Here is a 21,547-nt window from a genome sequence, read left to right on the forward strand (position 1 = left end):
CTCGGGTCAGCCGTTCTACATAACCTGTGAAGGCGACATCCAACCAGTTCAGTAAACCTTAACGTTTAGAGTAAAAACATTTTTTTTCATTTTTTGAATGAAGCAAGTTAAATTCGTCCCACACCAATCTCAATGGACCGATGAAGAGTTTCAAGCCATGGTTGAAGACGTTGAGAACGACATAGACGGCGAACTTGAAGGAGCTCAAATCACAATTGCAACCAAAATTGCACAAGTCAAGGAACAGATAGCTCCACTTAAAGCTACCAAAGCTACTCTTGACCTCATGGATAGTTACCGTTTAGATGTCAAGAGTGGAATAAGACATTTAAAATTAAAACTTCTAAACTACGAAGCTATACTCCAAAAGTTAGCAGAAATGAGAAGACTTTACCAGAGCTACTTACATGTAAGGGACTTACCTTCAAGCAGTCCGACCAAAGATGAATTTTCTGACATTGTCCCAATTTTGTCCGAAAGTCAGCTCAGATGTTTCGAACTGCTCCCAACATATCCAGAATATGAACGTTTGCCTGAACTCTTCCGCAATCTCAAAAAACGTTTTTTGGTTCTCATGTTCGAAACTTTTATCGGAAGAGACAACAAACGTTCAGAAGAAGAACAAGATATTATTTTAAACTTGTTGTATGACTTAACCGTCATAACAAGCTTTTTGAAGTAAAACCGTCATTCTCAAACCACTTCATTTTTTCGATGTCCGAACAAGCACCGAAGCCAAACTCAATGGAAGATGTCCTTTCAAGGTTGCCAGACAAGCGCCCAGTTCAAATTCAAATTATGCATTTGAAAGCTCATCTGACAAACACCGTTAAGACTCTCCAAAGTAGTCTTATGGAAGAGATGAAGGGACTTAAAGGTGAGTTCCTCATGAACCAAGCTTCCAATGAGAAAGTCCTGAACGATTTAGCGGAAACCTTGCGCATTTACGCGAGAGAGAACCGAGACCTTGCCAGACTCATCTACCGTTTCTTCGAAGAGATAGACGCCATCTGGAAGGTACTCGGAAAGGACAGAACATGCAACACCGTACTTCGTGAGTACCAAATTGAAGAAGGAATTGTCGAGGAAGAAGAGGAAGAAGAGGAAGAAGAGAAACACGAAGAAGAGAAACACGAAGAAGAGAAACACGAAGAAAAGGAAGTTTGGGCAACCCTTGTTGCCGATGACGCTTACGAAATTTCACAACCCTACCCATACAAAATCCGCAACAGGGGGACCGGCAAGGTTCTTACCCCAGTCCTCAACAACTTGGGACACTTGAACTTTACCCTTCGGAATTACGGTACAATTTCCATGGGAAGGCTTGTCGGTATGCAATGGGTTCCAAATCCAAACAAGAAGACGAGGGTCAGACACATTGACGGTGACAAGCTCAACAACCGTAAGGAGAACCTCGAGTGGTTCTAAGAGTAAAAAAAATTTTATTTTAGGGGGAAACCCCAAGTAAATTTAAGTTTTTAGTTGCGTAAGCGGCTTAAATTAAGGATAATTTGGACAAGTAGTTCCTGACCTCTGAATAGGACTCTTTCGTCATCCCAGTTGCGTAGGAGGTCGTCCCAGAGGAGTTGGTAGAATTGCCAATCCAAGGACGATTTGTCCTCCCAGGCATTGAGGATGTACTGCTCGTAGAGTTTCATGACCTCTGCCTTGCACCAGACACCCTCTCCCTTGGAACGTAAGGCTTCTTCGAAGTGCTCGAATGCGATTGGCTGCTTGACCATCCGAAATGACACTTTTTGTCCGTTTGGTCAATGTTCGTGTCTCGTGCCATAGTCGACGAAAATACAGACAAACAGGTTATATATGAGTTTGAGACCAAGAATGGTGTAACTCGACCTGTCCGATTCAAAGACTCCGAGGGCGACCATGAAATTAAACGGAAATTAGCTAGGAAGGAATATAAAATGGACTGGTTGCCACCACCTCCACCTCCACCACCTTTACCTGTTCCTCAAGTAAATAAGCCTTTCCCGTTCCCAAGAATTCCCACATTTTAATTCAAATTCGAATAAAAATTTTTTATTTCATGCAATGTTTTATTTCTGTGCCGTCTTCAAGTATGCCCCAGTACTTACGCTTGGAGAGGACATGAACTTCGGTGAAAATTTTGTCCAATTTGAATTGACCCATCTTCTCACCGACCATTCCCATTTCAATGAGTTTGTTATACCCTTCTTCGTTCGTCATGAGTGCATCGATGTTCTCGTAGTAAACCTTCACTTTGGATTTAACCTCTGAGAAGAATTTGTTGTACTCGTCAAGGACTGCTTTTGCGAACTGAGGGTAAGACCAATGTTCGACAATAGGTTTTAATGTGGTTACTAAGCCACTTTCACCTTCGGTAAATTCGTATTTCAAAACAAAAGGAGAAAACCTTTCAACAAAGTTGTCGACCTTCTCATAATGTTTACTCTTCATCTCTTGAGGTTTTTTAATGGAATATCCCCATGTCGAATTCATAAGCAATTTGAGTGTCATTGCAAGTTTGGGGTTTGAAGCTTTCCTAATATCATACAGTTGTTGTATGACTTTTCCAACTGTATAGTTCCTTCCCGGGAACTCGCCATCTTCGTTTGGAATTCCAGTTGGAATATATTGGACAAACCTCATGTACGCAGCGTTAAGGTCAACATAGTATATCTTTTCGTTTGAGTCGAACTTGTCGCATCCAATCGGTCCAGTTCGTGGAAATTCAAGTGAGTCTCTTATCTTCTGAGAAACTTCTCCTGTTATCTCATAAACATCGTCAAAGCAACCTGTTTCATATAAAACCTTCTGACCTAACTCAGAAGCTCTCCAATACAATTTGACGTCGATTGGATGTCTCAATGGAAGTTTGTTTATAGCATCTTGAAGTTCTTGCAACCTCATTGGAAGTTCTTCTGGTTCAGGTTGGTATCCGAACAATCCAACTCCTTTTGGAGCTGTGTACTTCTTTTGTGCTAGAACTTTGTCTAGAACGACTTTTGGTCTTACCAACAATGAAAAGTTTGTTTCGTCTTTTGGTACAAAAGTTTCTGTCAGCTTGTCATCTGGAATTGGTTCCAACAAACCTTTCTCGAAAAGAATGTTAACAGCTCTGACAATGTTGCACTTACCTTTTCCGAACAATGGGTTTGTAAGACTTTCGTTCAACATGAAGTGGTTGTGGACAATTGCAATCTTCAACCATGGTAAATTGAACTCAACAACATAGTCGTCATGTGAAGAACCTTTAGCTGTAGGTATGTTGACTCGGATATTGACATTTGCCAACGGTGCAATTTTTGCCAATTGACCTCTGAGAATGTACCTTGTCTTCACACATGACTCAAGATACTTCATCTTCTCATCTGTAACAAGACCAGAGTTCCTGAGACATGTAAGAATACAAGGTTCATTGACAATTGTTTCAATTGAATTGTAAATTCCATACCTTGTCAAGTCAATGTCAGACTTATTTATGAACGGGAAGTATCCAGCATGTTGTCTGACTGCTTGAGGGTTAGGTTGGTACCATTCGAACTTGACACTTGCAATTCCTTCAATTGCATTCAAAATGTCTGAGTCGGAGTCAACCATTTGTTCTCTCTTTGTAGTCTTGAAAGCGTCAAGAAGTTGTGCGGCTGTTGTGACATTGCCATGTGCATAGTAAATGTGACCATCCAAATCTGTTACGGTTAGTCTGAGATTGTATCCTTTCTTATTTCCATCTTGTATGGCAGCAAGTACTCCCATGAAGCCTTCTTTGTTCTTTCCTTCGTCAAAGTTTACTGTAAAGGTTCGACCAGATGTAATTTGACTTCTAACTTCACGATACTTCTCATATGCATATCTTGTTCTTTCCATGGGAGCATGACCATCCTCTGCACTACCTTTTTTCCTTCTCAAGGGATGCAACTGTTCGTTATGTTTCCAGTAGAACCTGGCAAAGCCGTCGTGTCCTTCAACTCGAGGTTCACTAACATCGAAAGGCATGTCCATAAGACGTTCTTCTTCTAACCTCTCAAGTCTGTTTGGATAATTGGCGCGTGCTGTTTCAAGGTCCATTTCGTAGGTCAGACCAGCCAGTTTGTCATAGACTTTTATGGTCTTCCCTTCCTATATTTAAACTTCTTTGAAACTCTCCAACCATATCTTTCTAACTCTGCTTTTATTCTAGCAGACCTTCTATCCATTCTATATGGGGGCATTTTTATAAAAATAAAAAAATGTTTTTTTCTTTACTTAACATAACCGCCTGCTGCCATAAGTCTTTGACGCCAACCCATACCAGCTAATGAAGGTTGACTTGGTTTAGTTTCCAAACTAAACTTTGGTTTTGGTTTATCTTCAGTTTTTGGCTCCCCTTCTTCTATCGGTCTTTCGTCACTTTTCGGTTCACCTGACTTTACTTCACTTGCAGGAACAGTTGTGTCGTCAACATCTTCATAAATATCATATGCCATTTGTTTTTGTTTTCCTTTCAACTTTTTGTGTTTGTTGTAAAGTTTAGAATATTTCGACTCTAAGTCAATGAGATGTTCTATAATGAACTGTTGGTCAGTGAAGTAAACTTTTCCATCTGTTGTCTCGAAAGCTCCTTCAGACTTCAATATTTTATTTGTGAGAGTCTGTTTCTTTTTTGAGATACTAGCCGTTCCATTTCTATGAAAAGTGACTTTATAGTTAGGGTTTGTATTTCCAGACCTGGCACTTTCTATTATTGAATTTTTCTCTTCATCTGTAAGTTCTTTGACAGGTTTTGACAATGGTTCTGAACTTTTTGTTTGTGGTGTCAAATCTACCGTTTCAACTTCTTCGGTCATTTCATCTCAGTAAAAAATTTTAGTTTGGTTTGTTTTCAACTGGTTGTTGTTGTTTTTTAAGTCGGTCTAAAACTTCCTGAGGTATAGGAAGAACTTGACAAACACGTTGTGTAACTGCTGGAAGTCGACAAATCCATCTTGAACCCATTTGTCTCAATGCTGTATTGTTCATTTCATCTCAGTAAAAAAATTTACATTCCCCAAGTTTGAGGCGGTTGCGGTTGGTTGTTGTTTACCCACTGTTGTGCATGGTTATATCCTCTGTTAAAGAATCTTTCACCTTGGTCCATGTAGTGTCCTGCTTGGTTATAGTAGTCATTGCTTTGTTATAGTAGTTTCCTGCTTGTCTTCCTACATTGTCCATCCATCCTTGAACTTTTCCTCTTGTTTCAGGATTTGAATAAGATTTGCTGCATTCTCGTGCTACATCCCAACCTTTCTGTACAGTTTGTATAATAGGTTTTGCTTTCTCTTTAAGTATACCTAATGTACTCAAAATCTTCCTTCCAATTCCAAATGCACCTCTGGCTATTGTTCCCACTGCGGGCAAAAAATCTGGATGCAACTCCTGCTAATGCGCCAAATAAACCCATTTCTTATGGGGTAAAAATGACGAATCCAAACAAGGACCCCTATGTTTCTAAAGCGACAAAGAAAGCACTCATGGTAAAAATCTTTAGTTCAACACCAAATGCTTGGTTTATGGATATCTTGGAAAACATTCCGAGAGTTAGAACAGATGGACCACCATACTGGCTAATATTTGTCGGTCAAAACACAAGATACTGTGAAGCCATACCATTATGGTCCAAAAATATTTTAGATGTGAAAACTGCTTTGACAATATTCGTTGACAAATACCATCCAACAAAACTGACATCTGACTGTGAAAGTTCTTTCAAATCAGATGATGTAAAAAAACTATCTGCGTTCAAAAAAATGTAAACCAATATTTCATTGTCGACCAAAACCATTCTGCTCTTGGTGTCATTGACAGTTGTATAAAAATCTTAAGAGACTTAAACCAACCACAAGGTGGTGTGAAGCAAATGAAATGTCATATGACGACAAGTATAGACACTTCTCCATGGCAAAGATGAGACAAGTTTTAAATATTTACAATACCCGTAAACAAAAAGGTTTGGGAAACCACTCCCCCGAAGAAATGAAAAACAACCCTGACTTAGAGAAAGACTATATATTTAATAGTTTAGTCAAAAGAGACAAACAAGAAAGAATGCCAGGCTTCAAACTTAAGAAAGGTGACAAAGTAAAAATAGAAATACCTAAACGCGACCCATATGAAAATACTATTGACTATGACAACAATGGGAACTCGACAGGTACTCGCATTCGTGTTCGTAAAAAATAGAAGAAGTATACAAGAGAATATTATGAAGTTTTAGGCAAACATGGCAAAATGTACAGACTGCAAGCAGAAGATAAAACTACTATTGTCAGACCTCGTTTCAAAACTTGTTAAGGTTCAAGGTGGTATACTTTCAAAGACAGTTCCTAACAAATATAAGACAACTCCTGACGAATATGCTAAAGAAGTTGAAAATGACGACTAAGCAATTCTATACCATGCGTAAACTGTCATGTAAGGTGGCATGTAGTCTTTACTCTGTCCGTTGTTTGCGTATATCCTGCAACGCGATGTGTATGGTCTCCTCTCCTGAGTGTTCCCAGTAACAATTTATAGCAAACTTAACGTCGTCTTTAACATCATATCCTTTACCTTTTGTCATTCCTGTCCAATCCCAATATCTATGCTTATGCCAACCTTCTCGAGATGTAGTTAAACTTACGTAGTGACTATGCGCAGGTAGGTTTTCACCTGAAATCGTTTTACTTCCACCTGTTTCCTTTGAAGAGTTTGCACAATACAAAAACCTGTCGACTATTTGTTCCCATGCACCAACACCAAACATTGCTTGAGGACCTCTTGCTTCCATTGACGTGTAAATAGAACCTACTGGGTTCATGAAATCAAACATATGAGATATTATAGGATTGTCTCTTTTGAACTTAAAATATAGTGCAACCATTTCAGGTTTCTTCTGGTTTGTGTCAGAATATTTTTTATAATATAATCTTATGTTTTCAGGGTAGGTAAAGTCTTGACTATAATATTTATTTCTGTCATCTGTATAATAGTATACTATTCTCGTTTTTTCTATTGCATTATATCTTTTATATCTATAAAAATCTAAATAGAATGTTTGCTTTTTTGGGTCTGCGTGTAGTGTTCTGACGTCAACACCATAGTCATAATAGTATGGTGCTGGAGCTGGGTCAGGCAATGTCATATCTGCCATTTCATAAACTCTTAAATATTTCTTTTGTTCGTCTCCATAGAAGTTTAAGTAGCAGTTTTGTCTAATGGAACTTTAACTTGTGTACCATCGTTCTTTTTATAGCTTACATACATTTCATTGTTATTTTTCGGAATGAGTTTACACCGTATACCATTTCTTAAAGACTGTACAAACTCCATCTAAAATATTTGTTTTCTTCATAGATAGAAAAGTCACCAACAATAGTTTCAATATTTTTTGTTGTTCCAACTAAACTTTGGTATATTTCATTGACATATGTTTTATCTGCTTTTGTCTCTAATGTTTCTTGTAAGTTTGTTTATTTGCAATGGTATGTGTATGTCCAACGGCACTTTTACTGTTTAAGGTTTCTTGTAAGTTTGTTATATTTGCAATGGTATGTGTATGTCCAACGGCACTTTTACTGTTTAAGGTTTCTTGTAAGTTTGTTATATTTGCAATGGTATGTGTATGTCCAACGTCACTTTTCCTGTTTAAGGTTTCTTGTAAGTTTGTAATATTTGCAATGGTATGTGTATGAGTCTTTTTAGAATATTCGTTTTCAGCTCTTGTCACTTCACTTGACATTTTATTGTCAACATATGTTTTGTCCGCTAGTTCAGGATGAGTATGTTCTTTTGTTGCATATGTTGCATCTGCTCTGTCATGTTCTTCTTGAACTTTTTCAATGACATACTCTTTGTCAGCTTTGTTGTCAACATCTGCTTTCAAAAGAAGTTCATCTATAGGTTTCTCGTTTAAAGTTCCTTTTGTTGGATTTATACAAACAGTATGGTTCTTACTGTCTTGAAACAGAAACTCGTCTGTCAATGGGTTTATCGTCAGTTTTAAGTTTCCTTCTTTCAATGACTCAGATATCTTAGAATAGTTTGAAAAGTTTGTTGTGTTCTTATTTAGAGCTTGCAAAATGAGTTGTCGGTTGTGTTGTATTTCTCTCATAGACGCTGTTTCTTTCGACATTTTTATTCTAGATAAAATATGCTTTCAATAGAAAAAGAAAATTCTAGAGTTGCTACAACTAAACCATTAGATGAACTTTTTACGAATGTCGGTCAAAAGTTTGAGACAGAGACCGTAAAGCATGAAGGCTATCGTTTTGACTACCCGTTAAGATGGCTAAGAGACCCATCCGTCACAAAAGCTATTGGCTTTCGTAGAATGAAATTCATTTCAGAAGCCATACATGGTTTCCCATTTACGGTCGCTTTTGAAATTCGATACTATAACAAAGAGAAACGTACGTATGAGAAATTTGAACAGGGAAAACTTTTACAAGTGAATTTGCTTGTAAACTTAGAAACAACTCTTCAAGCTTTTCAAGAAAAAATAAACGATATCTATCTCGAATATGCAAAACAGTACAACATTGACGAAGGAGAGTACCATCTCGATATTATATATGACAGGAAAAATGCAACTGTTAAAATCAATAGAATAGAAGACCTTGGAGAAGACGTTTATATTTCTACAAAATATAACAACTTGGCATGGTATAGGTTTCTGAGGATGTTAAATCAGCCTGCATGGTATCCAGTACACCCGGACTATTATGAAGTCTCAAACCCTAATGGAACATATGAAAATGTTTTCGACTCAGATGCTATTATAGTTCATGCTTCATTTTCTGGTGCACAAAACTCTTTTTTATGCTTGGCAAATGACTTTTACGAAAAACCTACAAAGCTATATGAACCACCAAGTGGAAGTATTTCAGACTTTCAAGTATGGTTTACAACAGATGGAAGAAAGAGAATAATTCCATTATACCACGCGTTTTACTTAGAACTTAGTTTCATATACAACTACTATCGAACGGTAAAAATATAATTTTTTAATACGGTTGAGGTGTTGGATTTGGTTGCCAACTAGACTGTGGTGCAGGTTCAGGCTGTTGTATAACAGGAGCTTGTTCTTCTGGTTCAGGGTCTTTAGGTATAATACCAACGAACTGACCTACTCTTTTACCAATATTTTTGACTCCGTTCCAAATTCCTCTTCCTACGGTTTTTATTCCATTCCATATACCTCTTCCAACATTTCGAAAGAAGTTTCCAATACTACTGAAGAAACCCATTTTACTATATGTAAAAATCTAATGTCCGCCTAGTCTCTTACGTTTCCTTCTGAGTTCCATTGCATTCTTTAACTGGAGCTCATACATTCTATTTCTCCTCTGGTAGAAAACATACTCTGGGTCAACTCCTGTGTTCGCGTCATCTGCATAGAGTTGTTTATATCCCACTTCAGGGTTTGTATAAAACTCTTTCCATCTCATATTTGCATACCATGGTGGCAAACCTAACGCAGCGTCATTTGACATGGCAGTTTGCATTTGTACATCTGTTGGCACTTGACCATAGTTTGCCATTGCAGTTTGTATTCTAACTTCATTTGGAATATTCTCTGGGTTTGGTTGTCCAGGTTGCTGTGCATTCGCTAAGTTCTGTGCGTCCATTTAATATTAGATAAAAATATCTCTTACGAGTACATATACTGAACATTTGCTGGCATTGGTTCATCTTCATATTCTCTATATCTTTCTGCCACGTCAAATAAGTAAATGACACAATGGAAAAAACCTAAAACAAGTAGTCCTATTTCAAACCACATTTACTTACCAATAAAATTTCTTTGTTATGACACTTTCTCCGGTTTATAGGACCTCTCTCATATTCTATCTTATCGTATCTAAACTCATAGTCATGTATGTCCTCTAACCATCTCATGACACTTTCCAAACCACTTTTATCGGATGTAAAGTAAAAGCATGGATGGTTATGTACAACGTCTAAAGTTTCTAAAGAGTCTCTCAAAGTCCAGTCTACTTGGTATTGAAAATCATATGTGTTATAGAACGGCGGGTCTACTATAAAGAAAACATTTTCCTTGTCTTTATATTTTTCATACAACTCTGTCCAACGACATCTCACAAACTCTATACCCTCAGTATATTTTTCTATGTTCTCTTTGAAAACCTTTGTATAGTTAAGATATAAAACTTTTGACATAAGTGTTTCAATGTCATGAACTCTTATAGAACCACTATACAATAGTCTAGAAGATATACTATCCCAGTCAATATACTCTGCTTTTTTCAAAACCTCTCTGACAGTATTTTTCTTATCTAATGGTATACGTTCCATCTTACCTATAGGTATCTTTTCTTTTAACTCTTTCAATATTTTGTTTGTGTCTGGTATATGTTTGAGACGGTTCATATAGTTGTCGAAGTCATTGCATATAATCTTTGAGTCAGGAAATACAGTATGGCACAAATGAGATATATAGAAACTTCCACCGAACAAATCTACAAATGTTAGACCATTCGGTAGTTTCTTAAGTTCTCTCAATAGAATATCTTTACATCTACTCTTATTTCCAAAGAAGGGTAACGGTGGTTTTGTAAAATTCATTTTATATATATATAATAAAAATGTTTTTACCTGAAAAGTGACAGAAAAGTGACAAAACATGAAAACATATATATTTTGTGAAAAGCTCCTGGAAGACCCGTATATAAGAACTTCATTTATACTAAACATCTTCAGGGGCTAGAGGGGCGCAGCCCTGGAAGCCCCACTACCTTTTTTTTTTTTTTTTTTTTTTTTTTTTTTTTTTTTTATTATGTTTACCTTTATAATATAAACTTTCTACATAATCATCGAAATAAACATCTACTTGTTTAATATTTTCAAGAATTGGTGAAAGAACATCCATTAATTGATTGATGGTTACGAATCTTGATCCACTCATTTTCTTACGAATTAAAAAAATAAATTTAACTTAGTTTTAATTTTACGTAAGAAGTCAATTTTTAAATCTTGATTTATTCAAAAACGTAAGAATAAAAACTGTAAGAATCTTACATTTTTTACTTCATATGTTAAAAAAAATGATACAAAATCGTTCAATATTGTATGAATTCTTACGTTTACAAAAAAAGTCACACAACCCGTCCACATATACTACTAATTTTGAATGTTGGCCAGCCATATTATTTTGTTGATATTTTTGAATAGAGATAGTTCCATATAATTTATGTCGAATCGTTAAAAATGAAATACAATGAAAATGAAAGTTGTTTTGAAAATTTTGAATATGGGATATAACGTGCATATTTGAATTTTATATTGTATTTCAATTCAAATATAAATTCAGAGGGCGATTATCATTATGTTATCATCAGCAGGGAAAAATGAGAATTAGAATTAAACTTCATTCAAAATTTATTCAGAAATTTGTGCATCAAATGGAACTTCTCAAACCGATTTTTGATGAGAATCGAAATAAATAGATGAATCCTTAGATCAATTTTAAAAGTGAAGATAATTGAAATTGCAACAGAAATATGTAAAAAAAAACATTCTCAATTGATCAACGACATTATCTCCCATATGGTTCATATTTGAACGTTAAATAGGTCAATGATTTAGAAAAATAAAGAAAAAATATTTGAAAAATTTATATTTCAGTATAAATACAGGAACAGTTTATTAAAATTATATATTATTCAATGATAATTAAGTAACATAGAAATATCTGATATATCAATATCAGAATTAGACTGCCTTGTGATAACTTGTTGCATAATAGGCTGTATAAGCTGAACTCGTTGCGAGTCCGCTATACTAGGAAGATAATTATATATTATATCCCAATTTTCTGTAAACCAACAGAAAAGGGCTTGTTTGTTGCGGGATGCCAAACGATCGATTGTAAGATTAAGTCTCTCGCTGAGAAGATGAGCTTGTTTGAGCAATGAATAAGCAGTAACATGTGGTCCAAAAATAGATTCAAGGTAAGAAATAACTTTTTCTAAATTACTACCAGCGCGTTCGATACGAAGCCTAACTTTTCATGATCTCTAATCGATTGTGATGTAGTGCGCTTGGAAATTTTAGTGGTCGAAGATGAAGGATCAAAAGGAGGAGAGAAAAGCACCATCATTGTAAAAAAATGAATTGAATAATTCTATATATTGAGATTAATAATTTGATAAAGACTTCAATTAAAAATTATTGAAAAAGATTAAGGATGTTCAGGTGATAATAATAGAAGAAATAATAAAGAAAGCTGTAAATTGTAAAGTATTGAAATTTAAAATGTAGAAGTAATAGAAAAATAATTTATGTTTTTCCAAGTAGGAAATAGGTTCTTGTAACACATTTAAGAAATGCTAAGTTTTGAGAAGTAAAGAATTTGAAAGTGGCAGATTATACTAAAATAATTATGTTATTTATTTGTTGATAAAAGATAAGAAAAATAACAAGTATATTTACAAAAAAGGGGAATTTGCATTGAAATTAGATATAAAATAAATTTTATTTATAACAATTGTTTAATATATATTATAGGATAAATGTAAGTATTTCATAAATTGAATGCTAATTCGAGGTAAATTTAATATAGGGTAAATTCCACATTTAGATGTAAATGAACTACGTTGAAAATTTCAGAAGACGTTCCCAAAATTGAAAAGACTCTTTTCAAAAAATAACTTCTCAAAAATAAACCCTATTTTGTTGGCAAATTCAAAATATATATCGTAAATAATTTTTAACACAATTCAACTTATTAATTCTAATTATATTTACTTAAAATTCAATTCAAAATTCAATTTTTTGAAATTCATGTAAAAGTAAACTAATCAGAATGATTGATCATTTTCCAAAATGAAAAACAAATATATCATTAATACTGAATACAATTGAATTTTCTTTGAATTTTTTTTACAAATTAATATAGAAATTTTGGGAATCATTCAATTTTATTCTTGTTATCAATGGTTAATCTGATTTAATTCAATTATATTTCAAATTTAAAAATATCATAATTTGATTTTTTTTTAACTTTTTGAATTTTGATCTTTTAATTTTAGTTGTTAAATTCCTAATTATAATCTTTGTTCTAATTGCTTTGATTTTGTTCACTTTCATCTATAATTAATATTATTTTTCTTCTTTAATTATGTAAAATAATCATCTTTTGTATTGCGATTTTTTCGAATATTGTCTTCAAATGTCCATCCATGCTTTAGAAAATTATTTTTTTTTCGATTAATGAATGGCTTTGATAACGAAATTTTATTAATTTACTTTTCTTATTGATCAATTAGAATCAATTGTCATTTCTTTACGATTAATATTAATTACCCTCAATTTTTAACTTTTGCAACTCCAAAAACCAGGTGTTTTTCCAGAACTACCATCTAGGATGAGTCCTAGGAGCTATAATTCTAGGGTTAGATGATACCCACTTAGTACTTTTATTTGTATATGTTTTAGTGGAATTTGGTGAGGGGTCATGAAATTCGTATCTAATTTGCTATCATCTAAGCTGGTAAAAGTTAGAGAAAGCTATTTACTGGTTGTATATTACAAATATACCTTGTAATAGAAAATATAAGGGTTTGTGATTTAAATTCGCTCAATTAGCTCGAAAATTTGTTTTATATCCATGACAAACTAACACAATCCTATTTATGTGATTGCCGATCTGTTCCCAAAATATATCAGCATGAATATATATATATTGATATTATTTGCAATTTCATCATTAAATAGTACTTTTTTTCTATTTTTAATTTAGAAATAGTATATTTATATGATAGCGACACAAGATTTTAATTAAAAAATATATGTTATCGATCATCACACTCAAATTGAATTTCAAAAATTTTAGAATTTTTCAATTTCAATATTGAAAATATATTTCTTATATCATAGTGATTCATGTTATAATAATATGGAGAAAAATATTGTTTTAAATCTAAAATTTAAAATGAATGATTGGGCATTACATTATTCCAATTTATTGTTTATTTGTTAATCTAGTGGAAACAAGTAATATTTTGGAGAAACAAAAATTTGAAATTTGAAATTTTGAAAAAAATGCATGAATCGGTAATTAAACATTGATTTATTAATTTATTAGCCATGTCTTTGATGTTGGTCTTACTCATAAGCCGATTTAAAGAATTAATTTTTCCAAATCGTGTTTGACATTAACACATATAGATATATCAGGAAAAAAGGTATCACTTATCAAGTTATTGGTTTTTATGTATCTCCTAACTTTGCCTCGTTCTGAATACAATTCTAGTTAACGAATTTTAAATAACTATATGAAGAATACATCATTTTGGTTTTATTATTATTAAAATGATATATATTAGCTATATCTATGCTTGTAAGAATATTATCCCGTGAATTGGAAACAGAAAAAATAAATTTAGACAGAAAATGCATATCTTGAAAAAATAATATGAAATTTAGCTTTGATATTATTATCCGATAAAATATGCATGATAATTACTCCGCAAATAAAATTTAGGAAGCAAGTTGTGACGGTTTGGGGGTTTTCAATGGCCCAGAAGGAAGGAAGTATCGTTTTATCAGGCAACAAGAGGTCTTGAAATGAGTAAAGGACTGATCACCCTTGAAAGGTTCAAACTTGCTTGCGCGCCGCAGTCTTAAAAATGATATGTTTCACCTCTATGACAGTTGTTGGATGAACAATTGTGTAGCGGGATGAAATCTGAGTGCGGCCTGGGGCTGCAGCATCAATCTTCCCGGCATCTTTACCGCAATCATCTCTTAGATTGCACACAAAGTTGCGAACGAGCAGTTTTCTATGCGGTAAAGATGCCGGAAAGAGAGAGCCGTAGTGATTCTCTGCTGCAGCGTCAATCTTCCCGGCATCTTTACCGCAATCATCTCTTAGATTGCACACAAAGTTGCGAACGAGCAGTTTTCTATGCGGTAAAGATGCCGGAAAGAGAGAGTCGATGTGAGGTTCTTTTCGAGGGCTCCTCGAATGGAACAATGTTCCGCATTCATAACTTGAACGCGGAAGTTTGACCGACAAGAGTGTATTGTGCACTCCTGTCGGTCGCAGTGTCTCATTCTGGGAGACATTGCCTCTGCATGTCTCCCAGAATGGAACAATGTTCCGCATTGATAACTTGAACGCGGAAGTTTGACCGACAAGAGTGCATTATCCAATCTTTTTTGTCATATACCTCAACCCACAAAGACAAAACCTTACATAAAATAGGTAAACTTTGTTTTTCACTTAATAATGTTTATTTTTAATTTTTTGTTCTTTATATAACTTTTTCTTCTACTAAACTATTTTACAGACTCTACTGAGCTATCCTCACATATATACCTGTGACAATAACACATATATACTCCCTTCATATTCTGATCTCATGACATATTACAGCACAAACTATAATTATACAACATACCTCATAAAGTCTGATTTTACCCCTATCTAAGCGTTCAAAACCTATTTTTCCCGCGTAATCTGATTCTTCTGGCTCTGCTGATTCGATTTCTGCTGTCAGATCGTGAAAATATGCATCACACAATGATAAACACAAAATACACAACTTAATATTTTCCTTAAAATTGTCAATTCCTCGATCTTGACATATTTATTATTTCCTCCGTTTTCCCTCACAAATATATTTAATTTTCTGAATAAGACGTATAATAAAATGAATATCTTAAAAACTAAAATACAAAATTAATGTTGGGTAATGACTAGATATAGTATGCACTTTTGAATTCATACATTTTTTGAAAAAATTGTATTTTCAAAAAAAGATGTTGTTTCAGTATGAACTTGAAGAGAAATTTTAAGGAAAATATTAAGTTGTGTATTTTGTGTTTATCTCATTGTGTGATGCATATTTTCACGATCTGACAGCAGAAATCGAATCAGCAGAGCCAGAAGAATCAGATTACGCGGGAAAATAGGTTTTGAACGCTTAGATAGGGGTAAAATCAGACTTTATGAGGTATGTTGTATAATTATAGTTTGTGCTGTAATATGTCATGAGATCAGAATATGAAGGGAGTATATATGTGTTATTGTCACAGGTATATATGTGAGGATAGCTCAGTAGAGTCTGTAAAATAGTTTAGTAGAAGAAAAAGTTATATAAAGAACAAAAAATTAAAAATAAACATTATTAAGTGAAAAACAAAGTTTACCTATTTTATGTAAGGTTTTGTCTTTGTGGGTTGAGGTATATGACAAAAAAGATTGGATAATGCACTCTTGTCGGTCAAACTTCCGCGTTCAAGTTATGAATGCGGAACATTGTTCCATTCTGGGAGACATGCAGAGGCAATGTCTCCCAGAATGAGACACTGCGACCGACAGGAGTGCACAATACACTCTTGTCGGTCAAACTTCCGCGTTCAAGTTATGAATGCGGAACATTGTTCCATTCTGGGAGACATGCAGAGGCAATGTCTCCCAGAATGAGACATTGCGACCGACAGGAGTGCATAATACACTCTTGTCGGTCAAAGTTTTGCAATCACATTCTGATTGCAGAAGATTGTCTCATTCTGGGAGACATGCAGAGGCAGTGTCTCCCGAAATGATACCGTCATACCAACACCAATTTATTCCTTCTTTCCATTGTCATACAATTCAATATTTTTATCAATCTTAATCAACTTTTTTTATTCTTCTTTAATTCAATTTATCTTTCTCCTAGAATATCTATTCCTTTAACAGACATAAAATCACTAATCGAGCTTTTTCAATACTCAAAATTTCATATAAATCTTTGTTATTTTTTCTCTCATCGCTTATTTTATTAAATATACATATTTCCTCTCACATATCCCTCTTCATATATATTGGATCTCAACACTCATCTATTAGAACAATATATTTTCGCTTAATCTCATATTATTCATTAACAATCTTTCATCTTCTTATTTCTAGTTAACCTACCAATATATATATATAGAATATATGCCCAATTACATATTCAGATACATTAAATTCAAGAAATTCTTCTAATATTATTCTCCTATTCATAATAAAATCATATTTAGTCTCACATCACAATTCTATCAGTTCTCCAATATCATATCATATTGGTAACATCACATATATCTCTTATAATATCACTTAAATTTGTATTTTTTTATTAATTATATTTAATTAGTTCTACATTCTATTATTATAGAGGTTTGACAAACTCATCAATAGTTAAAATCAAAATCTATTCAGAACTTTGAATCTAATGAAAATTACATTTCGATATCTTTTTGCAAGCTTAATTTTTTGTATTATCTTAAAATACATTTAGTAATGTTATGTACGTATTGAATTCAAATTATAGCGCAGTAACATGCAACTCATCTTAAGATTCACATTTCATTTTCACAATTATTGCATATATACATCAATAACATATTGTACTCATATATCTACACGACTCTAAACTCAATGACATCAAATAATGCTTGTAATATTTAAAATAATTTTTGCATTTTTGATTCTCAGCTTAACTTCTATAAATGTCACCAAAACATTTCATTCCTACCAAGAAATAATATATTAGTAATTAAGCGTTTATTACCATTGTTACTCACATCATATTAATTCATTTTTGTAATTTTTTAAATAAATGACTGGAATCATAAACCCTATGTACCCATATCAACATGTTAAAATTTCAAAGTCTGAAACTTAGTATACATTGAGTTTCATGAAATCAGATAATCTCGTAGATTTATTAAATATTATATATTGCTGGCCAATAATGATGCAGCATGATTCTCCATCATATCAGCATTCTAAACATATCTTTATTTTGTCAATTGGCATAAATTAAGGGTGCTTTTCAGGCGATAAATGGTATTTTAGATACCTGGGTAGGGTGTCATGAAAAAGTTGCAAAAGTCAAAAATTGAGGGTATTGTTTAATTTTAATTAAATGTTACTTATTTTTCTTCAGTTTTTCTAATTTTGGCCTCAAACTTGAATTGCTCTTTGTTGAATTTTACCATATCAAGCGAATACTAATTAATAGTATTCATCCGCTTTAATTAATTCAATTTATCATTTTGAATGATCCTATATAGGGTCTCTCAATTTATTCAAATGTCATTCAAAAATAACCAAGAATTTTTCATCTATCAATTTATTAAGTGTTATTTTTCTCGTTAATTGCTTCCTTGTCTAAATTCGTTATATTCTAATTTATAAAATGTAAAAAAAGATTCATAGGCCTATTGAAAATCAATTTGAAATGTTTGATTGACAAGTTAAATAATTGTTATTTAATATTGCGTTAGTATTGATTGTTAATCGATATTTTATTTGATTTCAATGATGATTTTGTTCTCTCAATTTTTTGAATCAATTGAAAATTTTTCAATAAATCATTTATTAACGAACTTTTTTCAAATTTGTCATTATTAGAAGGAGATACGCCTGCAACCAATAAATATTAAATTTTTGGAATATTTACAATAAAAGTTTGTGCATTCAAGTTTAATTTATAAAAAATAAACAGGCTTATTCTCATATTTTTATAATGTTTTATACCACTAATTTTTTACATTCAAAAATTGATAAAAATTTTGATAATGAAGGTTAATTTACAACGTACTTGTATACTATTTTCTCAATTTTTCTTGTTCTCTTCTAGCCATTGAATATAAAATACTCATTTTCAAAAAGACGATTGTTAATTTTTGTATTTTTACCCCATTCCTTTGTTTGCCTATTCTCTATTCCTCTGATATTTGTATTATCTTATTTAAATTAATTCAAAGCAAAGATTATCTTTTTCAACTCCTCATTTACTTCGTATTATCTTTTATTCCTATGACCAAAAAGTGTATGATGTATTTATATTATTTTTACAAGTTACATATGTCCTTTCTTAAAATCTCTATAATACACAATAAATTAATTCACCTTTTTGTTACAAATTCGTATATTAAATAATATGCTACGATTGAATATACGCTTTGTGTCCAATCATACCAAAAATTTAGACAATCAACAATCATTCGCATTTTTTCCAATTAGATAATATATTAATATTCACTATGCACTGTAATATCATAATGTTTCTTGATATCTATTTCATGGGTTCGATTTTAATTGATTTAAAATTTCATCATGATTCACATCTCAACGCTTGCAATTATTAAATTAGCAACAATATCTGAATACAATTTTTAAATATTTACTCCATCGATGCTAATTTTGGGTTGTCTTGATTTATGAACAGGCCTAAAAACCATAAAACTTCGTTTCTGCCTTGATAAGTAGTATATTTGTTTATATTCCATTTCAACGATGATGAAATATATTAAAAGCATACGAAATTTGAAGTGATCTTTAATATGATCTGAAATTTTGATGTTACACAAATTTTAGTCTTTTTTGATATAGGTCAAATCTTTGCCATAAAAAATTTTGAAAAATTTAATAAATTTACCCTACTTTTCCAACATTTAGAAAACATGCATGACCTACCCAGGGTCCAAAAATTGGTATTTTCTGCGCTCAGGCAACATGAGTTTTTGGGCCGCCAAATGAATAGCTCAAATAGTTTCCTCATATAGAGACATGCTTATGCTTAGAGTTTGAAGGGAATCTAAAGTGATTTTTTTCTGCATTTCGAAATCTAATGCAATCTTAAAATCATGATTAAACTGCGAATCTGGGCGCAATTTTTTAATATGTTAATATATGAAGGTACTCCTACTACTGCGAATGCTTCAAATGAAAATTCAAGAAATCAGATTAATTTGATCACATTAGTATAGTAGTGGTCAATCCAAAAACTCATATGTTGATATATAACCTATAGAAATGATAATTATCGACTCTTCATTGAAATGCATAAGATTTAATAATCTCATAAATATTCTTTTTAATTTTCAGTATTTCGTGTGCATTTAGATTGCATATACCTGTATATGATATTTCTAGAATGTTTTGGTTAGATATTAAGTTTTTTAGATTAATATTTTAACATTTTGATAAAACAAGCAATTGTTCCATTTTGGAATCGCGATTGAACTCTAGTTTGACTAATATGATGTTGTATGATCAAATAAATTCTAACTTCATGAGATAAATTTTGAAATTAGAAAATGCGATATCTGACTCAAATATTTATCTGAGCACATTTAACATTCAATTATAAACTAAAGTAATATACAGCAGATTCGATTTGGCTTATATTTTAAATATTCAACAAATAATCTTATAAAATTGTGCTATTCACGTTTCTCAAAGATGAATTAAGCATTTACAACTTGTGCATTGATGGAATTAGATATGGATTCTAATGTTAATCGATATTTTGTAAATTGATATATATTTTATCATGGTTTGACATTTGATCGTGTTGAAACCGGAATTGCAATATGCATCATCTATATATATAATTGTCAAAATATGAGCTATAGATTTTTAAATTATGCTCCTGATTATGAGTGACTTATATGATTATATTGAATTGAGTAGTAAGAATCATAAATATTAGAATATTACGATAATGTATTATAACCTTATAGAAGCTTAAGGCTAAAAATGATGATGAAAATGTAGCTCAAATTTAAGTCTAAAATTTGAAAAAATTAAGTGCTTATGATAGTATGACGATATTGGTGTTTGAATGTAAGAAATTAGAGATGTATTAGAAGCATTATGAGAAATAATAAGATATAAAAACAAATTTTATGAAATAATTTAAGTTATAAGAGGTATTAACATTGGTAATGTGTGAATAAGATAGTAGAATTGTATTGGATCTTTGATTAGTATTTTATAACAATTTATTAATGTAGATGTGATTAGAATGTTGGATTTCAAAGGAGAAAGCGGATTGTTCACTCTTGTTGGTCTGCATGTGTCATTCCGGGAGACATTGCCTGTGCATGTCTCCCAGAATGGCATACTGTTCCGCATTCATAACTTGAATGCGGAACTTTGACCGACAAGAGTGCATTGTGCACTCTTGTTGGTCTGCATGTGTCATTCCGGGAGACATTGCCTGTGCATGTCTCCCAGAATGGCATACTGTTCCGCATTCATAACTTGAATGCGGAACTTTGACCGACAAGAGTGCATTGTGCACTCTTGTTGGTCTGCATGTGTCATTCCGGGAGACATTGCCTGTGCATGTCTCCCAGAATGAACAATTTATTGCAATCAGAATACGATTGCAAAACTTTGACCGACAAGAGTGCATTGTGCACTCTTGTTGTCATCCACTATGATACTTAGAGAAAATACTTTACTTACATTATTTAAAATATTAATTTCCCTATTTAATATTTATTTATTATTTTTTGTGCTTTATATTCCCTATGGCATGTACTGAACTATTTTATAGACTCTACCGAGCTATCTCCACATATAAACATTTGACAATAACACATATATACTCTCTTCATATTCTAGTCTCATGACATATTATTGCAAAAGCTATATTTATACAGCATACCTCATAAAGTCTCATTATATCCCTATCTAAGCGTTCAAAACCTATTTTCCCCACGTAATCTGATTCTTCAGGCTCCGCTGATTCGATTTCTGCTGTCAGATCGTGAAAAT

At 32.7% G+C, this 21,547-nt stretch overlaps 12 protein-coding genes and 1 pseudogene across 13 annotated transcripts, besides 1 other annotated feature; 4 read left to right on the forward strand and 9 right to left on the reverse strand.

Moving 5' to 3' along the window:
* Positions 1-7,675: part of a mobile genetic element that runs on past the window's edge.
* Positions 98-682, forward strand: TVAGG3_0401500 (uncharacterized protein; the record flags this gene model as incomplete). Its single annotated transcript, XM_051232767.1, has 1 exon — positions 98-682. One exon carries the CDS (start codon positions 98-100, stop codon positions 680-682), a length of 585 nt encoding a protein of 194 aa, XP_051102497.1.
* TVAGG3_0401510 (MazG nucleotide pyrophosphohydrolase domain-containing protein) lies at positions 853-1,428 on the forward strand (the record flags this gene model as incomplete). Its single annotated transcript, XM_051232768.1, has 1 exon — positions 853-1,428. The coding sequence occupies one exon, from the start codon at positions 853-855 to the stop codon at positions 1,426-1,428; it is 576 nt and encodes a 191-aa protein (XP_051102498.1).
* On the reverse strand, positions 1,479-1,742 carry TVAGG3_0401520 (uncharacterized protein; the record flags this gene model as incomplete). Its single annotated transcript, XM_051232769.1, has 1 exon — positions 1,479-1,742. The coding sequence occupies one exon, from the start codon at positions 1,740-1,742 to the stop codon at positions 1,479-1,481; it is 264 nt and encodes an 87-aa protein (XP_051102499.1).
* TVAGG3_0401530 (uncharacterized protein) lies at positions 1,773-2,018 on the forward strand (the record flags this gene model as incomplete). Its single annotated transcript, XM_001287474.2, has 1 exon — positions 1,773-2,018. One exon carries the CDS (start codon positions 1,773-1,775, stop codon positions 2,016-2,018), a length of 246 nt encoding a protein of 81 aa, XP_001287475.2.
* TVAGG3_0401540 (uncharacterized protein) lies at positions 2,041-2,631 on the reverse strand (the record flags this gene model as incomplete). Its single annotated transcript, XM_051232770.1, has 1 exon — positions 2,041-2,631. The coding sequence occupies one exon, from the start codon at positions 2,629-2,631 to the stop codon at positions 2,041-2,043; it is 591 nt and encodes a 196-aa protein (XP_051102500.1).
* On the reverse strand, positions 3,816-4,178 carry TVAGG3_0401550 (annotated as a pseudogene). The gene has a single exon. A coding segment is annotated over exon 1 (363 nt).
* On the reverse strand, positions 4,224-4,808 carry TVAGG3_0401560 (phage tail repeat-like family; the record flags this gene model as incomplete). Its single annotated transcript, XM_051232771.1, has 1 exon — positions 4,224-4,808. One exon carries the CDS (start codon positions 4,806-4,808, stop codon positions 4,224-4,226), a length of 585 nt encoding a protein of 194 aa, XP_051102501.1.
* TVAGG3_0401570 (uncharacterized protein) lies at positions 4,828-4,980 on the reverse strand (the record flags this gene model as incomplete). The annotated part of the gene is made up of 1 exon (XM_051232772.1): positions 4,828-4,980. One exon carries the CDS (start codon positions 4,978-4,980, stop codon positions 4,828-4,830), a length of 153 nt encoding a protein of 50 aa, XP_051102502.1.
* Positions 7,676-7,748: 73 nt separating the features above from the next.
* Positions 7,749-8,110, reverse strand: TVAGG3_0401580 (phage tail repeat-like family; the record flags this gene model as incomplete). Its single annotated transcript, XM_001330789.2, has 1 exon — positions 7,749-8,110. A coding segment is annotated over one exon (362 nt), but the record flags the coding sequence as incomplete, so codon positions are not given.
* Positions 8,111-8,128: 18 nt separating this feature from the next.
* On the forward strand, positions 8,129-8,977 carry TVAGG3_0401590 (uncharacterized protein; the record flags this gene model as incomplete). Its single annotated transcript, XM_001330788.2, has 1 exon — positions 8,129-8,977. The coding sequence occupies one exon, from the start codon at positions 8,129-8,131 to the stop codon at positions 8,975-8,977; it is 849 nt and encodes a 282-aa protein (XP_001330824.2).
* A 265-nt stretch (positions 8,978-9,242) lies between these two features.
* TVAGG3_0401600 (uncharacterized protein) lies at positions 9,243-9,605 on the reverse strand (the record flags this gene model as incomplete). Its single annotated transcript, XM_001304225.1, has 1 exon — positions 9,243-9,605. The coding sequence occupies one exon, from the start codon at positions 9,603-9,605 to the stop codon at positions 9,243-9,245; it is 363 nt and encodes a 120-aa protein (XP_001304226.1).
* Positions 9,606-9,744: 139 nt separating this feature from the next.
* Positions 9,745-10,563, reverse strand: TVAGG3_0401610 (phage tail repeat-like family; the record flags this gene model as incomplete). Its single annotated transcript, XM_051232773.1, has 1 exon — positions 9,745-10,563. One exon carries the CDS (start codon positions 10,561-10,563, stop codon positions 9,745-9,747), a length of 819 nt encoding a protein of 272 aa, XP_051102503.1.
* A 3,962-nt stretch (positions 10,564-14,525) lies between these two features.
* TVAGG3_0401620 (uncharacterized protein) lies at positions 14,526-15,206 on the reverse strand (the record flags this gene model as incomplete). Its single annotated transcript, XM_001304224.1, has 1 exon — positions 14,597-15,106. One exon carries the CDS (start codon positions 15,104-15,106, stop codon positions 14,597-14,599), a length of 510 nt encoding a protein of 169 aa, XP_001304225.1.
* Positions 15,207-21,547: the final 6,341 nt, after the last annotated feature.

Source organism: Trichomonas vaginalis, chromosome V (genome assembly GCF_026262505.1).
Source record: "Trichomonas vaginalis G3 chromosome V, whole genome shotgun sequence".
Taxonomy (NCBI): Eukaryota; Parabasalia; order Trichomonadida; family Trichomonadidae; genus Trichomonas; species Trichomonas vaginalis.